Source organism: Trichosurus vulpecula, chromosome 2 (assembly GCF_011100635.1).
Source record: "Trichosurus vulpecula isolate mTriVul1 chromosome 2, mTriVul1.pri, whole genome shotgun sequence".
NCBI classification, from domain to species: Eukaryota; Metazoa; Chordata; class Mammalia; order Diprotodontia; family Phalangeridae; genus Trichosurus; species Trichosurus vulpecula.
The window spans coordinates 35,706,714-35,729,997 of record NC_050574.1 but is presented as its reverse complement, the minus strand read 5'-3'; the positions used below and the strand labels follow the sequence as shown (position 1 = coordinate 35,729,997).

Below are 23,284 nucleotides of genomic sequence, written 5' to 3'. Positions count from 1 at the left end.
CGCTCTTACCCAATCAACGGCCAGAATGGAAAAAAAAGATGAGCCCGGCGTGAGCATGACGCGGGACGCCTTGGAGATGGCGCCTGATGTCGTCCAATCAGAGGAGCCCTAACAAGACAGACTGACAACTTTCCTGTCTAATCGGCGGTTCATTTCTGCGTTCCATCGCAACGCCCCTCCTGCCATGTCCATCCGGATAATAAAAGTAGCCAATGGGGTCCTGGAAGATCCGGAAGCCTGTCAACCTGACTGCCGTTTCAGAAGGTGAGAGCGGGGCAGCTTCGGGGCGATCTGCGCTCCGGCTCCGAGGCGGTCCGGGCTTTGGGGAGGGACTTCTGGGTGTAGCCCCGGGACAGATACTAGACAGAGTGCGTCCCGGGTTAGGGCGAAGCGGAGGGCGGCCTGAGGCTAGATCACCCGGAGGACTTCCCGGGTGGGGGCGGGGCAGGGGCGGCTCAGGGATATTGGTCGCTTTCACCTTGGGGAGGGACTTGTGAGCACCCCGCGTGGCCTGAGGCTAGACTGCAGGAAGGACTTCCTCGAGTTAGAGAGGTACAAGCATCCTTGGGACAGTGGTCAGTTTCATTTGGGGCGGGACTTCCCGGGGCCTGAGGCTGGACTAAGGGAGGGACTTCCCAGGTGGGGAAGGGGAGGGGTGGGCGAGGGATCCCGGAGACCCCAGCGTGGGTCAGCCTCTCCCTCTCTCTCCATAGTTCCTACAAAAGGCGGTCCAGGGTCAGGATGGCGTGCTCCAACCTCTTCCGCCGTTTGAACTCCTCCCTGAGCCAGGGTAAGCATTTGTAGAGAGGAAGAGGGGGTGCTGAGACCCCCGGGGTTCCCTCCGCACCCAGCTGCAGAGGATCTCCTGGCGCCACCCTCCCACTTTCCTTTCCTGCGATTCTCTATTGCCCCGGAAATAAAACGCCCCCTAAGTGCTACCACCCTTCCCCAGGAAAATCTGAATATTTCTTATTTACTTCTCTGTGCTCAGGTCACATGCCCCAGTAGAATTTAAATGCCATGTTTTGTTTTGTATCCCTGAAGCCATAAATTTTTTTTCCCCAATAAATTAATTTATTTTTATTTAGTTTTCAACATTCACTTCTTTAAGTTTTACATTTCCCGCCCCCTCCCGAAGACTGGTGAAATCCGGTATAGGCTCTACGTATATATTCTTATTAAATATTTTCACATTAGTCATGTTGTATGGAAGAATTAGAACGATTGAGAGGAACCACGACAAATAAAAAACAAAACAAAAAAAGAGCAAATAGTCTGCTTCGATCTGCATTCAGACTTCATATTTCTTTCTCTGAATGTGGATAGCCTTTTCCATCACCAGACTTTTGAAGTTGTTTTAGGTCCTTTGCATTGCTGAGAAGGGCTAAGTCTATCAAAGTCATCACACGGTGTGGCTGTTACTGTGTACAATGTTCTGGTTCTGCTTATTTCACTCAGTATCAGTTCATATAAGTCTTTACAGGTGTTTCTGAAGTTCACCTGTTCATCATTTCTTATACAACAATAGTATTGCGTTACATTCATACACCACAGCTTGTTCAGCCATTTCCCAATTGATGGGCATCCCCTCGATTTCCAGTTCTTGGCCACCACAAAAAGCTGTTATAAATATTTTTGTACATGTGTGTACTTTTCCCATTTCTATGATCTCTTTGGGATACAGCCCTAGTAATGGTATTGCTGGGTCAGAGGATATGCACATTTTTATAGCCCTTTGGGCATAGTTGCAAATTGCTATCCAGAATGGTTGGATCAGTTCACAACTCTACCAACAATGAACTAGTGTTCCAATTTTTCCACATCTTTTTCAGCATTTATAATTTTACAGTTTTGTCATGTGAGCCAGGTGTGATGTGGTGCCTAAGAGTTGTTTTAATTTGTATTTCTTTAGTCAATAGTGATTTCAAGCATTTTTTCATATGATTATAGATAGCTTTAATTTCTTCCTCTGAAAACTGCCTGTTCATAGTCTTTGATCATCTATCAACTGGGGAATGACTTGTATTCTTATAAATTTGACTCAATTCGCTATGTATTTTAGAAATGAGGCCTTTATCAGAGACACTGGTTCTAAAAATTCCCAGTTTTCTGCTTCCCTCCTAATCTTGGTTCCACTGGCTTTGTTTGTACAAAAACTGTTCAATTTAATGTCATAAGAATTAATCTATTTTGCATTTCTTTTTTTTTTTGCATTCCAGGTTTTTTTTATTTAATATTTTTAGTTTTCAGCATTAATTTTCACAAGAGTTTGAATTACAAACTTTCTCCCCATTTCTACCCTCCCCCCCACTCTAAGATGGCATATATTCTATTTGCCCCATTCCCCAGTCAGCCCTCCTTTCTGTCACCCCACTCCCCGCCCCCATCCCCTTTTCCCTTACTTTCTTGTAGGGCAAGAGAGATGTTTATGCCCCCTTGCCTGTATATCTTATTTCCTAGTTGCGTGCAAAAACTTTTTTTTTTGAACATCTTCTTTTAAAACTTTGAGTTCCAAATTCTCTCCCCTCTTCCCTCCCCACCCACCCTCCCTAAGAAGGCAAGCAATTCAACATAGGCCGCATGTGTATCATTATGCAAATCCCTTCCCCAATACTCATGTTGTGAAAGACTAACTATATTTTGTTCCTTCCTATCTTATCCCCCTTTATCCAATTATCTCCCTTGACCCTGTCCCTTTTCAAAAGTGTTTGTTTTTGATTACCTCCTCCCCCATCTGCCCTCACTTCTATCGTCCCCCCTTTTTTATCTCCTTCCTCCTTCTTTCCTGTGGGGTAAGATACACAATTGAGTGTGAATGTTATTCCCTCCTCAGGTCAAATCTGATGAGAGCAAGATTCACTCATTCCCCCTCACTTCCCTCTCTTCCCTCCCAACACAAGTGCTTTTTCTTGCCCCTTTTATGTGAGATAATTTACCCCATTCTATCTCTCCCTTTCTCCCTCTCTCAATATTTTCCTCTCTCATCCTTAATTTGATTTTATTTTTTTATATCATACCTTCATATTCAACTCACTCTGTGCCCTCTGTCTACATATATGTGTGTGTGTGTGTGTGTGTATTCCCTTCAACTCTCTTAATACTGAGGTCTCATGAGTTACAAATATCATTTTTCCAGGTAGGAGTAAACAAAACAGTTCAACTCTAGTAAGTCCCTTGTGATTTCTCTTTCTTGTTTACCTTTTCATGCTTCTCTTGATTCTTGTGTTTGAAAGTCAAATTTTCTGTTCAGCTCTGGTGTTTTCACTGAGAAAGCTTGAAAGTCCTCTATTTTATTGAGAGTCCATATTTTGCCTTGGAGCATGATACTCAGTTTTGCTGGGTAGGTGATTCTTGGTTTTAATACTAGCACCATTAACCTCCAGAATACCATTCCAAACCCTTCGATCCCTTAATGTAGAAGTTGCTAGATCTTGTGTTATTCTGATGATGTTTCCACAATACTCAAATAGTTTCTTTCTGGCTGGTTGCAGTATTTTCTCCTTGATCTGGGAGCTCTGGAATTTGGCAACAATGTTCCTAGGAATCTTCTTTTTTGGAATCTTTTTCAGGAGGCTATAGGTGGATTCTTTCAATTTCTATTTCACCCTCTGGCTCTAGAATATCAGGGCAGTTCTCCTTGAAATTTCCTGAAAGATGATGTCTAGGATCTTTTTTTGATCATGGCTTTCAGGTAGTCCAATAATTTTTAAATTATTTCTCCTGGATCTATTCTCCAGGTCATTGGTTTTTCCAATGAGATATTTCACATTGTCTTCCATTTTTTCATTCCTTTGGTTTTATAATATCTTGATTTCTCGTAAAGTCACTAGCTTCCACTTGCTCCAATCTAATTTTTAAGTTAGTATTTTCTTCAGTGGTCTTTTGGACCTCCTTTTCCATTTGGCTAATTCTGCTTTTCAAGGCATTCTTCTCTTCATTGGCTTTTTGGAGCTCTTTTGACATTTGGGTTAGTCTGTTCTTTAAGGTGTTATTTTCTTCAGTATTTTTGGGGTCTCCTTTAGCAAGTCATTGATTTTTCATGATTTTCTTGCATCACTCTCATTTCTCTTCCCAATTTTTCCTCTACTTCTCTTACTTGCTTTTCCAAATCCTTTTTGAGCTCTTCCACGGCCTAAGACCAATTCATATTTTTCTTGGAGGCTTTTGATGTAGGCTCTTTGACTTGTTGATTTCTTCTGGCTGTATGTTTTGGTCTTCTTTGTCTCCAAAGAAAGATTCCAAAGTCTGAGTCCATTTTCGCTGCCTGGCCATGTTCCCAGCCAACTACTTGACCCTTGAGTTTTTTGTCGGGGTATGACTGCTTGTAGAGCAGAGAGTACTTTGTTCCAAGCTTGAGGGGCTGCACTGTTGTTTTAAAAGCTATTTCTGCACAGCAAGCTCTGCCACACCAGTGTTCCTCCTTCACCAAGAACCCCCAACCCGGACTGGACTCAGATCTTAAGCAGGCTCTGCACTCCTGCTCTGATCCGCCACTTAATTCCTCCCACCAGGTAGGCTTGGGGCCAGAAGCAATTGCAACTGCCGCCCTGGGTGGTGGCTGAATGGCAAACTCCTTTCACTCTGTCCCCTGCAGTTTTTCCCACTAACCTTCTTTGTTGTCTTTGGTGTTTGTGGGTTGAGAAGTCTGGTAACTGCCACAGCTCACTGATTGAGGACGCTAGGGCCTGTTCCACCCGGCTCCCGGTCTGGTTGGTCCAGGCACAGCCCACACTGGGCTCTGCTCCACTCAGTTCCCAGCTCTGTGCGCGATAGACCTTACCCAGCCAGGCTATCCTGGACTTGAGCCCTGCTTCCCTCCGCTATTCCATGGGTTCTGCAGTTCTAGAATTTGTTTAGAGCCATTTTTTATCAGTGTTTGGAGGGTCCTGGGGGAGAGCCCTAGGCAAGTCCCTGCTTTCTAGCTGCCATCTTGGCTCTACCCCTGTTTTGCATTTCATAATGTTCTCTCTCTTGTTTGGTCATAAATTCCCAGCCCTAAATTCTTGATGAACCAATGAGAAACCCGAAGTTTAGGAGGCCTGGGGACCTACCCACAGGCACACTGGGAGTAAGTGGTAGAACCAGGATCTTGTCTCTAAATCTAGTTATCCTCCATTATTTGTGCAAAAATATAGCTTGGGAAGATGCATTTAGCTTTTATATGTAATATAAGAAAGGGATAGAGACAGGGCAGAGAAGGGAATGATTTTATAGAGTACCTACTGTGTGCCAGGCATGGTGCTAAGCTATAAGGATTTAAAAAGGGGCAAAAGACAGTCCCTGCCCCCAGGGAACTTAAAATTGAATGGGGGACAGAACATGTAAACAAACATACAAAACAAGTTCTATACAGGATAAATAGAAATAATTAAAGAGGGAAGGCACTGGAATTGAGAAAGATTGGGGAAGGCTTCCTGTAGATGGAGGGATTTTAATTGGGGCTTAAAGGAAGCCAGGGAGACCAGTAGTCAGAGGGGAGGAGGGGGAAATTTCCAGGCATGGGAGATAGCCAGAGAGAATGCCCAAAGCCAAGAGATGGAGTGTCTTGTTTATGGAACAGCCAAGAAGCCAGTGTCACTGGATCTTAGTAGGGAGCAAGGTATAAGAAGACTGGAAGGGTAGGGGTGGCAGGTTATGGATGCCAAGCAGAAGGTTTTTGTATTTGATCCTGGAGACAATTAGGGAGCCACTGGAGTTTATTTTGGGGAGGGGGGGTGACATGGTTGGTCTTGTGCTTCAGGAGAAGCACTTTGGTGGCTGAATGAGGATGAACTGCAGTGGGGAGAGCCCTGCGGCAGGCCTCCCAGCTATAGTCCAGATGTGAGGTGATGAGGGCCTGGACTGGGGTCGGGGCAGTGTCAGAGGAGAAAAGGGGGCATATTAGGGAGATGTTGCAAAGGTGAAATCAATAGGCCTTGACGATGGCGTGGATGTGGGGGTGAGAGTGAGGAGTCCAGGATGACTCCTGGGTTGGGAGCCTAGGGGATTGGGAGGAGGGAGGTGCCCTTACAGTAATAGGGAGGTAGAAGATGGGGAGGGTTTAGGGGGAAAGATAATGAGTTCTGGACATAATAGTTTAAGGTGTGTACTGGACATCCACTGCAAGATGTCTGAAAGTCAGTTGGAGATGGTCAGCAAAGAGATTGGGTCAGCATAGTAATGGTCATTAAATCCATGGGAGCTGATGAGATCCCCAAGTGAAGTAGTACAGAGGAAGAAGAGAAGAGGGCCCAGGACAGAGCGCTGGGGGTCCCCGGGGGTCAGAGGGTGGGATCTGGAGGAGGAGCCAGAGAGGCAGGAGGAGAAGGGTCTTGAAACCTGGAGGAGAGATCATCAGTGTACGAGGGAAGAGACCGTGATGTACAGTGTCAGAGGCTGCAGAGAGGTCAAGGACAATGAGGACTGAGGACTGAGAAAAGGCCATTGGCTTTGGCAGCAAAGAGATCCCTGATCACTTTGGAGAGGACATTTCTGTGGGACGATAAGGTAGAAAGCCAGATTGTAAGGGGCTATAAGGCAGTGAGGAGAGAAAGTGGGAGGTGCCTGTTGTAGATGCCTTTTTGAAGAGTTTAGTTACAAAGGCAGAAGAGATCTAGGCTGATGGTTAGCAGGGATGGAAGGATCAATCGAGTTTTTTCAGGGTGGGGGAGACCTGGGCATGTTTGCAGGCAGGAGGGAAGGAGCCAGGAGAGAGGGAGGGACTGAAAAGTGAAAGCATGGGACAATAGAGGGGGAAATCTGCTGGAGGAGATGAGATGGGACGGGATTACCTGAATAGGTAGAGAGTCAGCCTGGGTAAGGCCCTCATCATGTGAGACAGAAGAGGCAAAGGCACCTGAGTGATGGGAGCTGAGGAGGAGGTGAGGTGAGGGAGCTCGAAGGGAATGTTTCTGTAAAACAGGAGACCAAGTTCTCCACCTAGATGATGAGAGGGAGGGACCCTTGGCAGGTTGAAGGAGGGAGGAAAAGGTTTGGAAGAGCCACTATGGAGAGTGGGAGCTTAGTTGATTAGGGAAGTAGAGTAGGGATTGCCTGGCAGCAAGGAGAGCCCAGTTGAGGTTGTGTCACATATTTTGCAGTCTAGGGAATACAGGTTAAGGGACTTGCCTAAGGTTGCACCACTAGTAAGAGTCTGAAGCTGGGTTTGAACTCGGGTCTTCCTGACTCCAGGCCTAGCAGTCTATCCTTTGCACCACCAGCTGCATCTAAGAGTTGCAGGAGGAATCATGGAGGGCAGGCACTTGAGTTGGGCGTTGGGTATTTTTTAAGCTCTTATTAGGACATCGTGCTGGGTGCTGGCGACAGAAAATACAAAGAATGAAGTGATCCCTGCTTTCAACAATGGGTAGGATCTCATCCAGTCTTCCCACCAGGAAAATGGGATGGGAGTTGAGAGGGGAATATATTCTTGGTTTAGAGAAGACTTCACAAAAGCTGGAAGCCCGATGATGAGGAGTAGCCCAGGCTGAGAGAAAGCTGGGAGTGGGGCAAGGGGAGCGTTGGCACAGGAGGCTAGAAACATTTGGGGCCTTGAATGCCCGGCTGAGTAGCTTCGAATTTACCAGTCTGCTATGGTCTTGAGCAGAGCTGTGTTTTAGCCAAAGATTCTGATCCCATCTGAGCTGGCTTGGAAGGAGCGGGGAGCCCAAGTAGGAGGCTGGTGCTGACTGCTAGTGAAGGGAAGAGGTGACGAGATGGCTGGGTGAGGGCTGGACATGGCTGACTGGGACAAGGAGCAGAAATGGTGAAGCAGTTTTGGCCGGGGTCAGGGTGAGTTATTGGATCATAGATACAGAGCCAGGAGCCTCACAGGATGGCTTCTCTCCCTCCTTCCCCCATTTTACAGATGAAGAAGCTGAGGCAAGGTGACGTTCAAGGTCACAGGAGTAGTAGATAGTGGGATTTGAACCCTGACCCAAGATTCCAAGAAGATCAAGCATGGCACAGTAGAAAGAAGGCTGGATTGGTAATTCAGGGACCTGAGTTTGAATCTTGGCTTTGTCACTTACTACCTGTGAGATCACCCCAGGCCTCAGTATCCCCATTTGTAAAATACATGAATTGTATACAAACACATAGGATTGTGTTACATTTGTTTTTTAAAAGCAAATACACACGACAGTAACAGAATTGTCCTGTTTGTGTTCCGTTGACAACTTTTTTTCTCCGTACTTCTAAAATTTGTATTGTAGATCTCTTTTCGCCACTTCCCTGTCCCCTCGAGGTCCCCAGTGGACGCCCTCCTTCTTAACGAATCAGCTTAACCAAATCTGCTTTGGCCAAGTAGAGCTGGATATGGGCCAGGTGTTGCCTCCCTGCCCGCCCAGGGCCCCGGAGGAGGGCGCCATCCTCCCACTTTCAGAGCCGTGACCAGAGTTCTGAAGTCATTCAGAGTCATCATTTCTGTCATCATGGGCACCATGTAAATTATCTCCCCAGTTCCGCTCATAGGTCTGTCATTGCACATTCACCCATACCCACCCTGGGTAGCAAAAGGCCATAATTCCGTCTGCAGGCCTCTCTTTTGTTCCTATGTTGGCATGCCTGCGTGTTGATTAAGCGCATAATAAAACATAAAATAAGAGGGTTGGGCGCCAGGGCTCATCCCCAAGGTCCTTTTGCCACGGCTTGATGTACCCGAGTGGGAGGTTGGTTCCGTGTCCCAAGGGCAGAGTCTTAACAAGGATGAACCCTGGCGGCGGAGGAGTACTTACCACAGCCCTCCACCATGCAGGTGCATGGGGCCATCCAGAGGGAGAGGGGAAACACCAGCGGGTATTCCTCTCCCCTTTGGGAGCAGAATTGGCAGCTATGACGCTACATCAGAGCCATGGGAGCGGGGTGGATTAGGAGCTGTCGGCAGGGCTGGGTACTATGGAGAGAACAGGGACTGAGGTCGTTTGAGGAAATGGTCTCAGCGTCCTGGGGTGCTCTGTCTTTCCACTCAAATCTCCTTTCCCCTTTCCCTCCAAATCAGCTCTCTGCCTAGCCCTGAAGATGCAGCAGGACCAGCGCTGTTCCATGGCCACACTCAACCAGATGCACCGCCATGGCCGTCCCAAGTGGCCCCCAGCCAGCCCTGGCCCCATGAACGGCTGTCCCCAGCTCAAGGCTGTGGTGCTGAAGACCATGATTCGCAAACCCAAGAAGCCCAACTCCGCCAACCGCAAGTGCTGCCGTGTTCGTCTGAGCACAGGCCGAGAGGCCATCTGCTTCATCCCTGGCGAGGGCCACAGCCTACAGGAACACCACGTGGTCATGGTGCATGGAGGCCGCACCCAGGACCTGCCGGGCATCAAGCTCAAGGTCCTGCGGGGCAAGTACGACTGTGGCCACGTGCAGAAGAAGAAGAAGTGATAGGGAGGAAGGCCTGTGGCCATGCTTAGGGGCAGCTGGCACGGATGGACCCACATGGTGGGAGGCCCAGGCTACAAATAGGCAAATAACACCATCATGATGACCCTTTACTTGTGTCTAGCTTCTTCCAGTTTCCAAAGCGCTCCTATGTCCATCCGCCTCTTACAATTGTCCTGTGAGATAGGCTGGGCAGGTGTCACCCCTACTTTACAGGTGAGGAACACTGAGCCCCAAAGAAAGAAACTTGTCTGACACGAAGTCAGTCTGAGGTAGGTTTTTCAGGCTGGGTAGGGGAGTGGTCTTCTGGTTGGCCCTCCCAGGACCCCTGTGACATTTGGGCAGTGACAGGCCTGGCCGGACGACCCCCATCTCTTACGAGGGAAAAATGATTCAGTCAGATGGTGCTAGAAGGAATATAGACCCTGGTAGGTGTTAAAGAAGGCAGGCAGCCTGTGTTCCCCACAAACCTGAGTGTGGTAGTCTGGGCTTCAGGGGCTGCCTGAGCATGGAAGAAGAGGGCCCGGGCTGCAAGAGTTGGAGCTGGCCAAGGAGGGCTTGACCTGGGTCTTGGAGAAATGGCTTTGGAGAAGGGGAGGAGAGAAGGTGTCCCCAGTGGGGTAGGAGTGACAGACTGGGGACACCCCCCAGTGAGGGAGGGGGTGTGCTAGGATGACCCCAAAGGCTGTGAAATCAACCAGTGGAATGTTGAAAAGGCAAGCCCCCATCCACCCTCCCTACCAGGGTGTCACCTGTCTAGCCCAGGAGAATTCCCCACTGCCCACCACTGCCAGGTCAGCTGCTGGCTGTGGCAGAGATCTCTCGGGCCAGGCTCTGCTTAGGGCTGTTTTGGTTTAGGGTGAGACAGTCACACAGGAAGAGCAGGCTTGGAAAGCTTGGCATCAACAGGACATTTCATTACTTTATCTTTCCCCTTAAACTTACCCCTTTTCCAAACTTCCTTATTCCTGCTGGCATCACCATCCTTGTAGTCAGCTTCTGGCACCTTCCAATCCTTGTTGCCAAATATTGTTCCTGTACAACATTTCTGCAGCCCTTCCCTTCTAGTCATCCTGATGCTACCCTAGTTCATGCCTTTGGCCCTGAGCTGTCTCCCTCAAATCTTACTCAGTTGGCTGCCAGAGGGATCTTCCTGAAGCCCACCTCACCCCCTCCTCAGCTCCGGTGCCTTCCTGTCAGCCCCACGTTCAAACAGAAGATCCTTTTTGGCTCTTAAAGGTCTTCATGAAACGGACCTGCTGCGCCCTTGCCGTGGTCTCCACTTCCTGCAGCCTTGATGCTGGTTCTCACACTCATACAAAAAGGCAACTCAGCTCCACAGGCATCCCTAAAAAGAGAACTGGGTTAGAAAAATAAGGAGGGGAGAGGGAAAACCAATTCACTTCCCAGTCAGTCAACTGTCAGGTGCCTACCTGTGTGCCAGGCCTGTGCTAAGTACTGGGGATACAAAGAGAGGCAAAAGACAGCCCCTGCCCTTAAGGAGCTTACAGTGTAATGGAAAAGACAACACACAACTATATACAAAGCATGTTTTATACAGGATAAATAAGAAATAATTAATGGAGTAGAATTTTAGCTGGGACTTAAGAGAAAGCCAGGGAAGTCAGTGGGCAGAGGGGGAGGAGGAAGAGCTTTCTAGGCCTGGGGGAGAGGCAGAGATGGAGGGTCTCATTCCTGGAGCAGCCAGGAGGGTGGGTGGAAGAGTACCTGGAGGTTATTAAGCTGTAAGGAGGCCCAGAAGGGTAGGAGGGGGTGAGGGTTTTGTATTTGATCCTGGAGGCGATAAGGAGCCACTGGGGTTTTTTGAGTAGGGAGTGTTAAGGAGGTGGGACCTGGGTTTTAGGAAAATCCCATTAGTGGCTGAATGGACTGATTTGGACTGGGGAGAGAAACAGCAAGTAGATCCCTTAACAGACTTATTGGAATAATGCAGGTGGGAGGTAACAAGGGCCTGTACCAGATGGTGGGCAGTGTCTGAGGAGAGAAGGGGCTATGGGATGTTGGGAGATGAGAGATAGTGAGGGGTCCAGGATGACTCCTGGGTTGTGAGCCTGAAAGCCTGGGAGGTTGCTGCTGCCCTCTACGTTGTTTGGGGGGAATGATGATGCACGAGTTCTAACCAGATGGCCAGCTGGAGATGTCTGAAAGGCAGTTGGAGATGCAAGATTGGAGGTCAGTAGAGAGTCTGAGCCAGAAAAGGTAAAAGAAAGCTCACAGCATAGAGATGGTCATTAAATCCATGGGAGCTGAGGAGAAGACCAAGTAAGGTAGTATGGAGAGAGGGCTGGGAAAGAGCCTGGAGGGATACCCAAGGTCAGAGGGTGTGATCTGGAGGAGGATCGGGCAGAGAAGGAGACTTTTGTCTGGTGGCCACTGAAACATGACTTCTGAAAAGCCGCTCTGTTCCCTGACTCCTCTGGCTTATTAGGATACTGCTTGAATTGTATCTCTTCAATTAAAAAGCATATTAAAACTGAAACCCACCTGCTTGTCTAGCTATGCGGATTAAAAAGAAGGGGGTGATTGTCTCTGTGATTGGGCCTTTTTGTTCTGAGGGGAAGGCTTGGGTGGGGGCAGAAACAGTGATGCAGAAGAGAAAACCAGACAAGAGGACGCTAAGGAGACTGAGGCAAGCTTTTGTGACTGTCTATCCAATTGAATATACATCTTAAAAAACCCAACGGACATTGTTTCATACATATGTAGTCCCTTCTGGGTTTGTTTGGTTTTTTTTTACATAATAGGGATGTGTTTAGTTTGATAATTTGCCATTTATTTACTAGTCTGCCCTGATCCAACCCGGTTACTTTTCTCCATGATACCCCCTTATCCCTGGTTAGTTTTCTGAATGTACTGAGAAGCAGCAGCAGGTATGACTGACCATTGGAACTGCTTCCTTCCCGCTTCATAAATGTGGGGCCTCTGGAGGGGTGAGTGTTGGCTTTTTCCTGGGGCCCTGACCACTCCTCCCTCAGCATTCCCTGTCTCTCTCTGGGATGGATCTTTAACTGAGCAAGGCAGTTAGGGGTCCTGGAGTAGACCTTGATGCTGGAGCAAGTGACGCCTGGAACCAGTGTGTTCAAAAAAGACCAAGTGGACACCCTTTGGGAAGTTGGTGAAGACATGGGAAACCTGTGGAGGGGTGAAGGGAGGACTGACAGATGGTGCCTTGGGCTCTTGGCTTCCCCAGACCTCATGGTTTCCCCCCTAGACTTCCTCCTGCCTCCCCCACTGTGAAGGCCCACCTGGATATAGAGATTGTCATTCTAGTTGGGGATAGGATCGGACTCAGCATCAAATCTGTGCCCAACACGAGAGATCTGTTCGCAGCCACCAGTTTGACATGAAGCCGGTACCAGCAGCCTCAGGCTCCCCACCTGCTGGGAATGGGAGATCCCCTCACCCTGACTGATCTCTCTGCCCAGAGACTCACCAGTCACTGATATGGATCTCTGCCTGGGGGTTATCCAGTAGCTCTGGCCACAGCCACTGGGTAGGGAGGTCCACAACTTGTTGCTTCCAGCACCACCTGGGGGGAGCTGTTGGGTTGGAACTCATGGGAGTCTCACCCAAAGGAAGACACAAAGTCTGGGCCTTTACCCCAGGCACAGGTCTGTGATTTCTCTTCCATTTTCCAGCCACCTCCACCATTTTCCAGTTTCCATCTCTGAAACCCTTCTGTGGGAACCAAGGAGGCACATGTGTGTGTTGGAGGAGTCAAGAGGACAACGTACCCCAATTCCCCATCCAGGGGCCTTTCCCCTAGACCACCCTCCTAGAAGACCTCACCCTCCCAGCTGGGATTTCAGAGCAGGTTCTGTTATAGTGGCTCCAGGATGCTCTAGTGGGCCCAGGAACAGGGTTTGTTAACAGGAGGGCAGAGGTAAGTAGCTTCGAGCATCCTTAGCCTGGGCCTAAAGAAGATGCCATAGTGCTGGCCCATCCACCAAGGTCCTCCACTGGCGGTACACAGCCCAGCATCACGTCACCATCATCCTTGGGGGCACATGGATCAGGTTTTGCAGCGACTCCAGAGAGAGGGGACTTGGATTGAGAGCCAGCCCCATCTCTGGCTCTGGCTCTGGCCCAGGCCTAGAACCTGACGAACCTGTGGCTCCCAGGCTGGTCCCTGTGGGAGACAAAGTGACCCTTCTGACCTCCTTCAGAGATGGCCCCATCCTCTCTGGCCAGACGGCATCCCAGAGCCAGATAGGTCTTGCCCCAGGCAAAGGTATGATTCCCTTGCCTGCTGAGACATGTGCCTCCCCACTCTTAGGACATCATGTTGCAATCCTCAGGGTGTCTCAATGCTGCCTCTGGCTCCTACGTGCAGTCAAATCAACGCCAGTGGGTGGAGCGGCGGGCATCCCCTTCTCCCCCCACCTCCGGTTGGTCCCCATTCTTATCACTGTGTTCCTGTCGCTCATACTGCATCGTCCCAGCTCCGCCCTTATGGTCAACGCTCTCAGACCAGCCCTTGGGGACATACAGGTCCAGAGTCTGGCAATGGTCTTGGGAGATGGTCCGGGCCCTGGAGGAATATGGACAGGAGAAGGAAGCTGGGGGAGGGCTGTTAACCACCCAATCTCCCCACTTCTAAGGCAGCCCTGGGCAAAGACCAGAACCCAAAATACAACCCAAACATTGTTGACACAGGAAGCCTTAGAGACAGAGAGAGAGAGATTTAACACCAAAATCACTCCTCAAAATAACACTAATATTAATGCTGATAATGAGACTCGGAACTGGAATACAAGTCAACAAGCATTGAGAGATAATTGGAGCCAACATTTATATAGCACCTACTGCGTGCCAGGCACTGTGCAATTATTAGATTTGGGAGGTAGATGCCATTATTAATTCCAATTTACAGATTAGGAAAATGGCTTGTCCAGGGTCACACAGCTGGTGTCTGAGGCTGGATTTGAACTCAGGTCTTCCTGATGGTAGGCCTAGAGTATTAAGTACCTACTGTCTTCAAGGCCCTCTGCTAAGTTCTGGGGATATAGAGTAGGAGAGAGTCACGTTTGCTGCCCTTCAAACAAAAAGGAGAATGTTAGAATGCTAGGTATGGCAGAAATGTCAACTGTTCTCACCCTGTCACTGTTCTGGGCACCATGGGTGACACAAAGACAGATCATCCTGCTTCCTTCCCCTCTGGAAGCTAATGACTCGGAGGCACGTAGTAGGTGCCGATTTCAATGGTGGACAGACAAGTCATGGCAGCCATTCCATCACCGGAGACTCTGCCTCGCTCAGGCTCCCAGGCCATCACCTGCTTCCCCCTCCTAGCTGCAGAGGATCAGTCTGCTTCTAATCCCTCCCAGGCAGCCCTTCAGAAGTCTGCCAGTGGCCATGGTGTCCCTCCTAGGCCTTCTGAAGGCTAAACACCTCCATTTCCCTCCACTGATTCTCGCTAGATCTGGTTTGGGGGCCTCCTCGTCGGGCCCATCTTCCAAATTGTCATTGAATGTCCCTCCAGAGGACGGAACATCGTGCTTCAAGTGGGGTCATACCAGGGCAGAGTAAGGGGAGAACATATGCCTTTACCTGGGAATTGGCCTGAGACAAGATCAGGTCTGTAGAGTGCTTTAAAAACCTCAGCACAGTGTGTAAACGGGAGCCATGATGGTGGTTATTATTGATTTAGCTTTGGGGGTTGGGCAGCACAACCATATTAATATAATTCATTGAATACTAATCTTTATACCAAATACCATTGCATTCTTACTAATTTAGGTATGCTTATATTAATGACATGGCGTGAATACACCATTAATGTTCCTCTAGTCATGGTCTGCACTGATCAACACAGCAAAATTTGTAGGTCAGTCCTCCCATTTGGTGCTGACAAAATAATTTCATTGTGGGAGGCAGTGTGGGGCATTGGGAAGAAGCCTAACTGTGGAGTCCCAGATCCTGGATTCAAATCCCACCTCCTACCTGTGTGGCCTAAGGCAAGTCACTTAACCTCCCTGGGCTTTAGTTTCTTCATCTATAAATGAAGGGGGATGGACTCTTCTAACTCTAGGACTGTGTGGAGTTGGGCATGCTTAGAAAGAAACTTGGTGCCAGGCATGGCAGCATACATTGGGGGGGGGAGGGAGGGAGAGAGAGAGGAAGAGGGAAAGAGAGGGAGGGAGGATGGAGGGAGGGAATGAGAATGGGGGGGAGAGAAAGGAGAGGGAGGGAGGATGGAGGGAGGGAATGAGAATAGGGGGAGAGAGAAAGGAGAGAGGGAGGGAGGATGGAGGGAGGGAATGAGAATGGGGGGAGAGAGAAAGGAGAGAGGGAGGGAGGATGGAGGGAGGGAATGAGAATGGGGGGAGAGAGAAAGGAGAGAGGGAGGGAGGATGAAGGGAGGGAATGAGAATGGGGGAGAGAGAAAGGAGAGAGGGAGGGAGGATGAAGGGAGGGAATGAGAATAGGGGAGAGAGAAAGGAGAGAGGGAGGGAGGATGGAGGGAGGGAATGAGAATGGGGGGAGAGAGAAAGGAGAGAGGGAGGGAGGATGGAGGGAGGGAATGAGAATGGGGGGAGAGAGAAAGGAGAGGGAGGGAGGATGAAGGGAGAGAATGAGAATGGGGGAGAGAGAAAGGAGAGAGGGAGGGAGGATGAAGGGAGGGAATGAGAATAGGGGAGAGAGAAAGGAGAGAGGGAGGGAGGATGGAGGGAGGGAATGAGAATGGGGGGAGAGAGAAAGAGAGGGAGGGAGGATGGAGGGAGGGAATGAGAATGGGGGGAGAGAGAAAGGAGAGAGGGAGGGAGGATGGAGGGAGGGAATGAGAATGGGGGGAGAGAGAGAGGAGAGGGAGGGAGGATGAAGGGAGAGAATGAGAATGGGGGAGAGAGAAAGGAGAGAGGGAGGGAGGATGAAGGGAGGGAATGAGAATAGGGGGAGAGAGAGAGGAGAGGGAGGGAGGATGAAGGGAGAGAATGAGAATGGGGGAGAGAGAAAGGAGAGAGGGAGGGAGGATGGAGGGAGGGAATGAGAATGGGGGGAGAGAGAAAGGAGAGAGGGAGGGAGAGGGGAAGAGGAAAGGAGAGGGAGGGAGGGAATGAGAATGGGGGGAGAGAGAGAGGGAGGGAGGATGAAGGGAGAGAATGAGAATGGGGGGGAGAGAGAAAGGAGAGAGGGAGGGAGGATGGAGGGAGGGAATGAGAATGGGGGGAGAGAGAAAGGAGAGAGGGAGAAAGAGGAGGGAAGAGGAGAGAGGGAAGGAGGGAGATGTAATTTGCACACACACTGCCTTTTAGGAAACTACTTTTATTATGGAAAATTAGCACCAATTAGTACAAATATTACTGGTTGCCCCTGGCTAATTAAGTGATTCTTCAACTTTCAGGAGGTCAAGTCATTAAACCTACAGGAGGAGAAGGTAGCAAGATGAGAGCCTTGCCTGTCCTCTCTTCGCACGAGTCTCACAGGACCACAGGTTCAAAGCTGGAAGGGCTTCAGAGGCATCTTACAGGAGAGGAAAGATTAGGGGAAATGTTCCCCCCCACCAAGGTAGAGGTGGTAAAGCTATCTGAATCCAGCATTCTCTCCCCCACATCCACCTGGGCATTCTTCTCCCCCCTCCTCCTGGATACAGTAGAGCCTGGAGGCTCCTTCCTCCCCACCCCACTGCACAAATACATAATGCCCCAGCAGACACCGAAAGGAGTGGGGCTTGGGGTCACAAATAGAGAGCTGACAGGGGCCACACAGATGCACTGGTCCACCCCCTCATTTTGTAGTTGAGGGGACTGAGGCCTGGAAAAGAGAAGTGGCCAGCCTGAGCTTATACAGGGAAGCTCCAGAAATGGGATTTGAACTCTGAACCTCTGACTCCAGAATTATTAGGCTTCTCTCCCTGCCCCCACGAAGACCAACGCTTGTATGTAAGACTGCCACTGCTGATGCCAACGTTGCTGAACATCACTACTGTGAATGCTAAGAACACTCCAAGAAATGCCCTGAATTGTACCAATGATACTACAGAAATACTAGTAGAGTGAGGGAAGTGGGCCCGGGAGGGTTAGTTTCTGTTCTCTGTTTGATCATTGTCCTCCTCAGTTTCAGGTGCCAGAGAATTCTCATGGGACAGGAACTGAGGCCCTGCCATGGCATTCTTGGAGCTGGGATTGCAGGTGGGGCACATGGCCATTCACCCTGGCTGGTGTGGACACCACGAATGGCCAGGGGACTATGCCATGGCATGGACTGCACGTGGGGTGGTGCAGCAGACTGGGCATGCTCAAAGGACCCTCCAGGCCAGTACCATGTTCAAATTGTGTATGCCCAGAGACACCATAGGCTAGCCTAGAAACACACTATATATCTTAAGAATGTTGTAAGGACCACTGAAGAGCAACCTGCCAAGAGGCTAGAAAGTCAGTCCTAGGCTCAGGAAGATAGGGTTCTAGGCCTTCCTCTGACACATGGAGGGATGAATGCCTGAAAAATCACCCTAGCTGTGTGACTCTGGGTAAGTCACCTAACTTAGTGCCCCAAGCAATTCTCCAAGAGTGCCAAGGGGCTGATTGTGTCAGGAAGCAGGAAGCTTCCACACTGGGAATTCCCCCCACCCTAATGAAATCATTGGTCTGGATCATCAGGAGAATGGATCATGGTATTAGACACAGCCCCCTCTGGCCCCTGGGGGCTTTCCAAACACTGCCATGGTTCCTGGTGGGTTGGTCCCTAGATCCAGGGCCAAAGGTGACCAGCCTGAGCTCCCCCTAGGGTTGGTCCTGGGCAGAATCTGCTGATCACCAGCCTAAGTGTTTCCTCTTGGTCACCACGATTTTCTGTTATTACAAATATGAGTAACACACTGACTGATGGAGGGGTGGGGGGGAAGAGGGAGGGATGAGCCCCATCTGGCTAATCCTTCCGAGATGAATGAGGATAATGGGGGGGTGGGGGGATCTTCCTTTCTTTGGGGCCAGATTCATGGTTCACAAAGGCTGTCTGTGTGCGCCCAGCTAACGCCCTTTTCGGCACCTGTGGGTGCGTGGGTCTAACATACACACTGACATTGGAATCGGCCCACTGACCTACTCTTGCTTCTGGGTATTGGGAAGGGAAGTGTGGGTAGCTGGGACATCTGGATTTTCTTCCCTAGCTCCAGGTTCTCTTTTGGCTTCCAGGAGGGTGATTTGGATCTCTCCCTAAGGCAATTCAGGAAGCTGTACTAACCCCTCTCCCCACCCAGCAGCCTTGGTTCCTCCCCAAGTATCCTCCCCTGCTGCCTAGGTGCACCAGGGCCCCCTCCCTCCCTTGGATCCACCCCCAAGGGGTGGGCGGGTGGGCGTGCCCCTTTCCCCCAACCGGCTTGACCAGTGAGACCTGGGGGTTTAGCTGTCTGAAGAGCCCATCACCCCAGACCTGGGGTTCTTCCAGTGCTGGGATGGGCTCGTGGGTGGCTAGAAGCCTAGCGAGAGGAGAGCCCAGCTGGTACCATCAGCGGCACCCCGAGACCAGCAGAACACCTGCCATAAAGTGGCCTGGGGCAGACTGGACCAGAACACTGATTTCTGCCAGTGTGGTAAGTGAGAGTGGACAGGAAGGGCTTGCTGGGCTAGCCTGGGCCCCTGGCCAGCCATTGGCCATGTCCCAGCACCTCTGGGCTTTCCTGGCTGGCTCCCCCTCCTCCTTCTGCCCAAGCATCTCCTTTACCTTCCTTTACCAGGAAGGGAAGGTGGGGCCAGAAAGGCTCTGGAACAGGTCTGGGAGGGAGAAGCCTGAGAAGGGAGAAGGGGCCCAGGAGGGCTCTGGGAAGGATGCAGGAGTGTTCAGAGAAGGGTGTTGGGAAGGGGAGGCTTGAGATGAGAGGGGGAGCTGGGAAAGAATGCTGGGAGGGAGCCTGAGATGGGATGGGGGCCTGGGGAAGGATGCTGGGAGCAGGGAGCCTGAAATGGGAGAGGAGGCCCAGGAGGGCTCAAGAAAGAGTGTGAAGAAGAGGTGCTAGAGATGGGAGGGAGGAGCCTAAGGAAGGACTTAAGAATAGTGGGGGATGTTAGTGGGTCCTAGGAAAGGTTCAAATTCAGGGGCAAAGGGTAGCCAGTGTGGAGTAAAGGCAGAGCCCAGTGAAGAGGTGGGGTAACCTGGCATTGATCCTGTCCTTCTGTCTCTCCTGTGCCTAGACCAAAGACCTTGCCAAATCCTACCCAGCAACATCCCCTGGCTCCCTGCTCCCTCAGTATGATTGCTGCTCCAAGCCTCACCTGTTACTGCCTCCTCTTTTTCTTCCTTTTGGGTGATGCAGGGGCTGAGGAGTTTCGAAAGGCTGCCCCAGAACAAATACATTTGTCCTACCCAGGTGAGTGCCCAGGAACCCCCAAGGACCCAGACTCCTGTCTGGCCCAAGCCTGCCTGCCTGGGAGCCAAAACCCCCATGTCCTGGGCCCAGTAAATTTCCCTTCTCCCCCACTCTCCTTGTAGGTAAACCTGGTTGCATGACGGTGACCTGGACCACTTGGGTACCAGCTGCCTCTGAGGTCCAATTTGGGATGCAGCCAGGCGGGGTTCTGCCCCTGCGGGCCCAAGGCACCTCCAGCCTCTTCGTGGATGGTGGCATCCTGAGGCGGAAGCTGTACATGCACCGAGTTACCCTCCAGGGGTTGCTGCCTGGTGTCCAGTATGGTAAGGGAGGTTCAGGGGCTAGGAGTGGGGGTGGGAGGATGGGGCAAGTAGAAACCTTTAAAAAAGCTCAGAACAGGTTTCCTGCAGGGGCTATCTAGGGATGAGGAGGCAGGAGACAACCAGCCCTTAGAGAAAAATGGGGACAAACTGACCCACCCAGCCTCCCCTCTCCCACCTGAATCAATTCAGCTATAATTAACATTGTGTAATGACCTTGGGGTGCTAGGTCCCCACCCTTGGCCAAGCTGGGGAGGAATGTGGGGTGAGAGGGGTCAGGGCTTCTGGACCCAGTCTCCTCTCTTTTGCGCTCCTCTGGCCCTCAGTGTACCAATGTGGCAGTGCCCAAGGCTGGAGCCGAAGGTTTCGCTTCCGGGCTCTCCAGTCTGGGCCCAACTGGAGCCCCCGCCTGGCTGTCTTTGGTGACATGGGGGCTGACAACCCGCAGGCTCTGCCCCGACTCCGAAGGGAGACCCAGCAGGGGATGTACGATGTGGTGCTGCACGTGGGTGAGGTGTGGGTGAAGCTGGACAGGGCTGGGATGCTGAGTGATGAGGAGGGGGCTGGGGGAGCAGCAGGCAGGATTGGGACCTGACTGCTTCCCTCTCCTTTCCCCATTCCTCCAGGAGACTTTGCCTATAACATGGACCAGGACAATGCAAGGGTGGGCGACACCTTTATGAGGCTGATCGAGCCTGTGGCTGCCTCCGTCCCCTACATGACATGCCCCGGGAACCATGAGGAACGCTAGTGAGGAGGGGGTGGGCCCTAGTGGGGGGATGTCTGTGTGTGGGGCAGACCTACATTGCTCCCACTCTAGTCTCAGCTTCTTCCCTCCTGAGGAAATGCCCAGCAGGATGGGCTCCAGTCTGGGGACAAAGTAGCACCACGGGTCGGTAGGCTGGAGGGCTGAGGAGCTGGAGGTGGGCAGGGGTCACTGCTGGCTCCCACCACCCAGCTGACACAGACCTCCTTCCCTCTCTTCCAACCTAGCAACTTCTCCAATTACAGAGCACGTTTCAGCATGCCAGGGAACACGGAAGGGCTCTGGTATAGGTGAGTTCCCGCCAAGCTATACCCAAGGGCTGAGGGACAGGGCTGGGCCTGATCTCTGATGCCTTCTGCCTCCCCTCTTTCCCCTTCCCTCTCCCTACAGCTGGGACCTGGGGCCTGCCCACATCATCTCCTTCTCCACTGAAGTCTATTTCTATCTCCACTATGGACGGCATCTGATTCAGAAACAATTCCGCTGGCTAGAGAGGGATCTGCAGGTGAGCTTCGAAGGGTGTGCCAAGGGATAAGGAAGCCCTCAACACACCCGTTATTGGTGTTCTTTGGGCCAGGGCATCTCTCACCGTCCTTTTCCCCCAATGACTCCTTCCTTGCAACATTCTCAGGAGACCATAAGCCCCTTGAGGGCAGGGTCTTGTTGATGCATTTGGATCCCTGGTGGTTGGCACATGCCTAGCCCTTTGTTTTTGACTACTAATTGGTGGCATCCCTGATGGGCTCTGTCTCAAAAAGGCTGCTCCGACCCCCAACCTCACGGTCGCCCTTCCTTTCTCCCAACCAGAAAGCCAATGATAACCGGGCATTGAGACCGTGGATTATAACAATGGGGCACCGTCCCATGTACTGCTCCAATGCTGACCTGGATGACTGCACACGACACGAAAGCATAGTAGGGCTGTGGGCCAGACTCAGGCTGACTGAGAGGAGCTGGGGGTAGGAGGGACACACTGGGGGACCTTCAAGGGTTCTGCTCTAAGCCCCACTTTTCTCTGTTCTCCCAGGTCAGAAAAGGCCTTTCCGGTGGTCGCTATGGCCTGGAGGACCTCTTCTACAAATATGGTAGCCATCCCCTCATCACCCTTCCCTTCTTCAATCAGTGTGCAATTATTAAATGCCTACTATGTGCTAGGCTGTGTAATCAGCCTATACTAAAATAGATAATGGGGCAGTTTTGGTGTAGGCGCTTCCTGTGGGAGGTGACTCCCCAGCTGCCCCCTCTGGCCTATTGACTCTTCTTCCCCCCACAGGAGTTGACCTGCAGTTGTGGGCCCATGAGCACTCCTATGAGCGACTCTGGCCTATCTATGACTACCAGGTGAGGCGGTGCTCTGGGCCATTCTTTCTATCCTCAGTCCCACTTGAGTCCCCTTGCTTTGCTGTCCCCGATAAGCACATGTTCCAGCTTTCCAGAGCCTAACCCTGAGCCTCCTGCTACAGCCAGCTGGCAAACCATTAGGGGATGCCTCTCCCCCAAGGCCTTTCCACGCCAGGTTTGGTGCTCCCCGTCACCCCCCTCCCCAACCTCCCCTCCCACACACACCAGGCTTGCTCTCCTGAAGGGTAAGGTGGGGTGAGCCCAGGGGTGTGCTGGTGAGAGTCAGTGGTTAGATTTTCAGAAATTGGCAATTGCTAGAAATCAAGGCTTGATCTATTGTTTCGATGATTGTCTAGACATAAGAAAGTGATGGAAAAATGTGATAATAATGCAGATTGGAACTAAAAATGTTTTTGAGAGCTGGTTGTTAAACATTGACCAGAATACCACTGGGTGGGCCCATTGCTGGCGGTTTGTGTGGATACTTAGGTTCAACATAGCTTGCTTTTGGAGTGGTCTTGTCTGTCTCTTCACCTGACCTTCCTCCTCTTTTGAACCTTCCTCCCAGGTCTATAACGGAAGCCAAGAAAGTCCCTATACCAACCCCCGTGGACCCATCCACATCATCACTGGATCTGCTGTGAGCAGAGCCTGAGATAAGGGCTTCCAGGGTGGTGGTGGGGGGGAGCTGCTGTCCATGGTGCCCAGGGAGGAAGGGACTCCTAGATTGAATTTCCCTCTCTTCCTTGGGCAGGGCTGTGAGGAATTGCTGACCCCTTTTGCCCCTTTCCCGAGGCCTTGGAGTGCCATCAGGGTGAGGGAATACGGCTTCACCCGGCTCCATGTTCTTAATGGTACCCACCTCCATGTGCAGCAGGTGTCTGATGATCAGGTTAGCGGCAGGGAGGGTGGACTGTGGCTGGGTTGTGGCTGAGGCCTTGTCCACCCGGGAGCTGGGAAGTCTGAGGGAGGGCCAACAGCTCCTGCTGGCCCTGTCTTGGCCTGGAACAATTAAAGGAAAGCTTGGGACCGATTCCCAAGCTAAGCAGCCAGTGGGGAGGTGGGGGGAGTGAAATCCGGGCTTCTCTAGTGACTGGTTGTTTCTTTCAGGATGGGAAGATTGTGGATGATGTATGGCTGGTCAGACCTAAGCAAGGCCGTAGGACCTACCTCTAG

General features: G+C 51.1%; 2 protein-coding genes across 3 annotated transcripts; both read left to right on the top strand.

Moving 5' to 3' along the window:
* The first annotated feature begins 152 nt into the window (after window positions 1-152).
* On the top strand, window positions 153-11,849 carry MRPS12 (mitochondrial ribosomal protein S12). Of its 2 annotated transcripts, none has more exons than XM_036747752.1 (3): window positions 153-264; window positions 714-790; window positions 8,978-11,849. In XM_036747752.1, the coding sequence occupies exons 1-3, from the start codon at window positions 185-187 to the stop codon at window positions 9,355-9,357; spliced, it is 537 nt and encodes a 178-aa protein (XP_036603647.1). In that variant the 5' UTR covers window positions 153-184; the 3' UTR covers window positions 9,358-11,849. The 2 variants fall into 2 exon arrangements, with proteins under 2 accessions (XP_036603647.1, XP_036603648.1); XM_036747753.1 differs by having other exon boundaries at window positions 261-552.
* Window positions 3,321-23,284, top strand: ACP7 (acid phosphatase 7, tartrate resistant (putative)). Its single transcript, XM_036747751.1, is given in 17 exon segments — window positions 3,321-3,340; window positions 9,838-9,875; window positions 9,878-9,935; window positions 9,937-10,004; window positions 10,007-10,070; window positions 19,506-19,681; window positions 19,804-20,004; window positions 20,328-20,510; window positions 20,628-20,751; window positions 20,995-21,057; window positions 21,158-21,272; window positions 21,575-21,682; window positions 21,795-21,852; window positions 22,041-22,108; window positions 22,677-22,748; window positions 22,863-23,000; window positions 23,219-23,284. Coding segments are annotated over 17 exon segments (1,620 nt in total).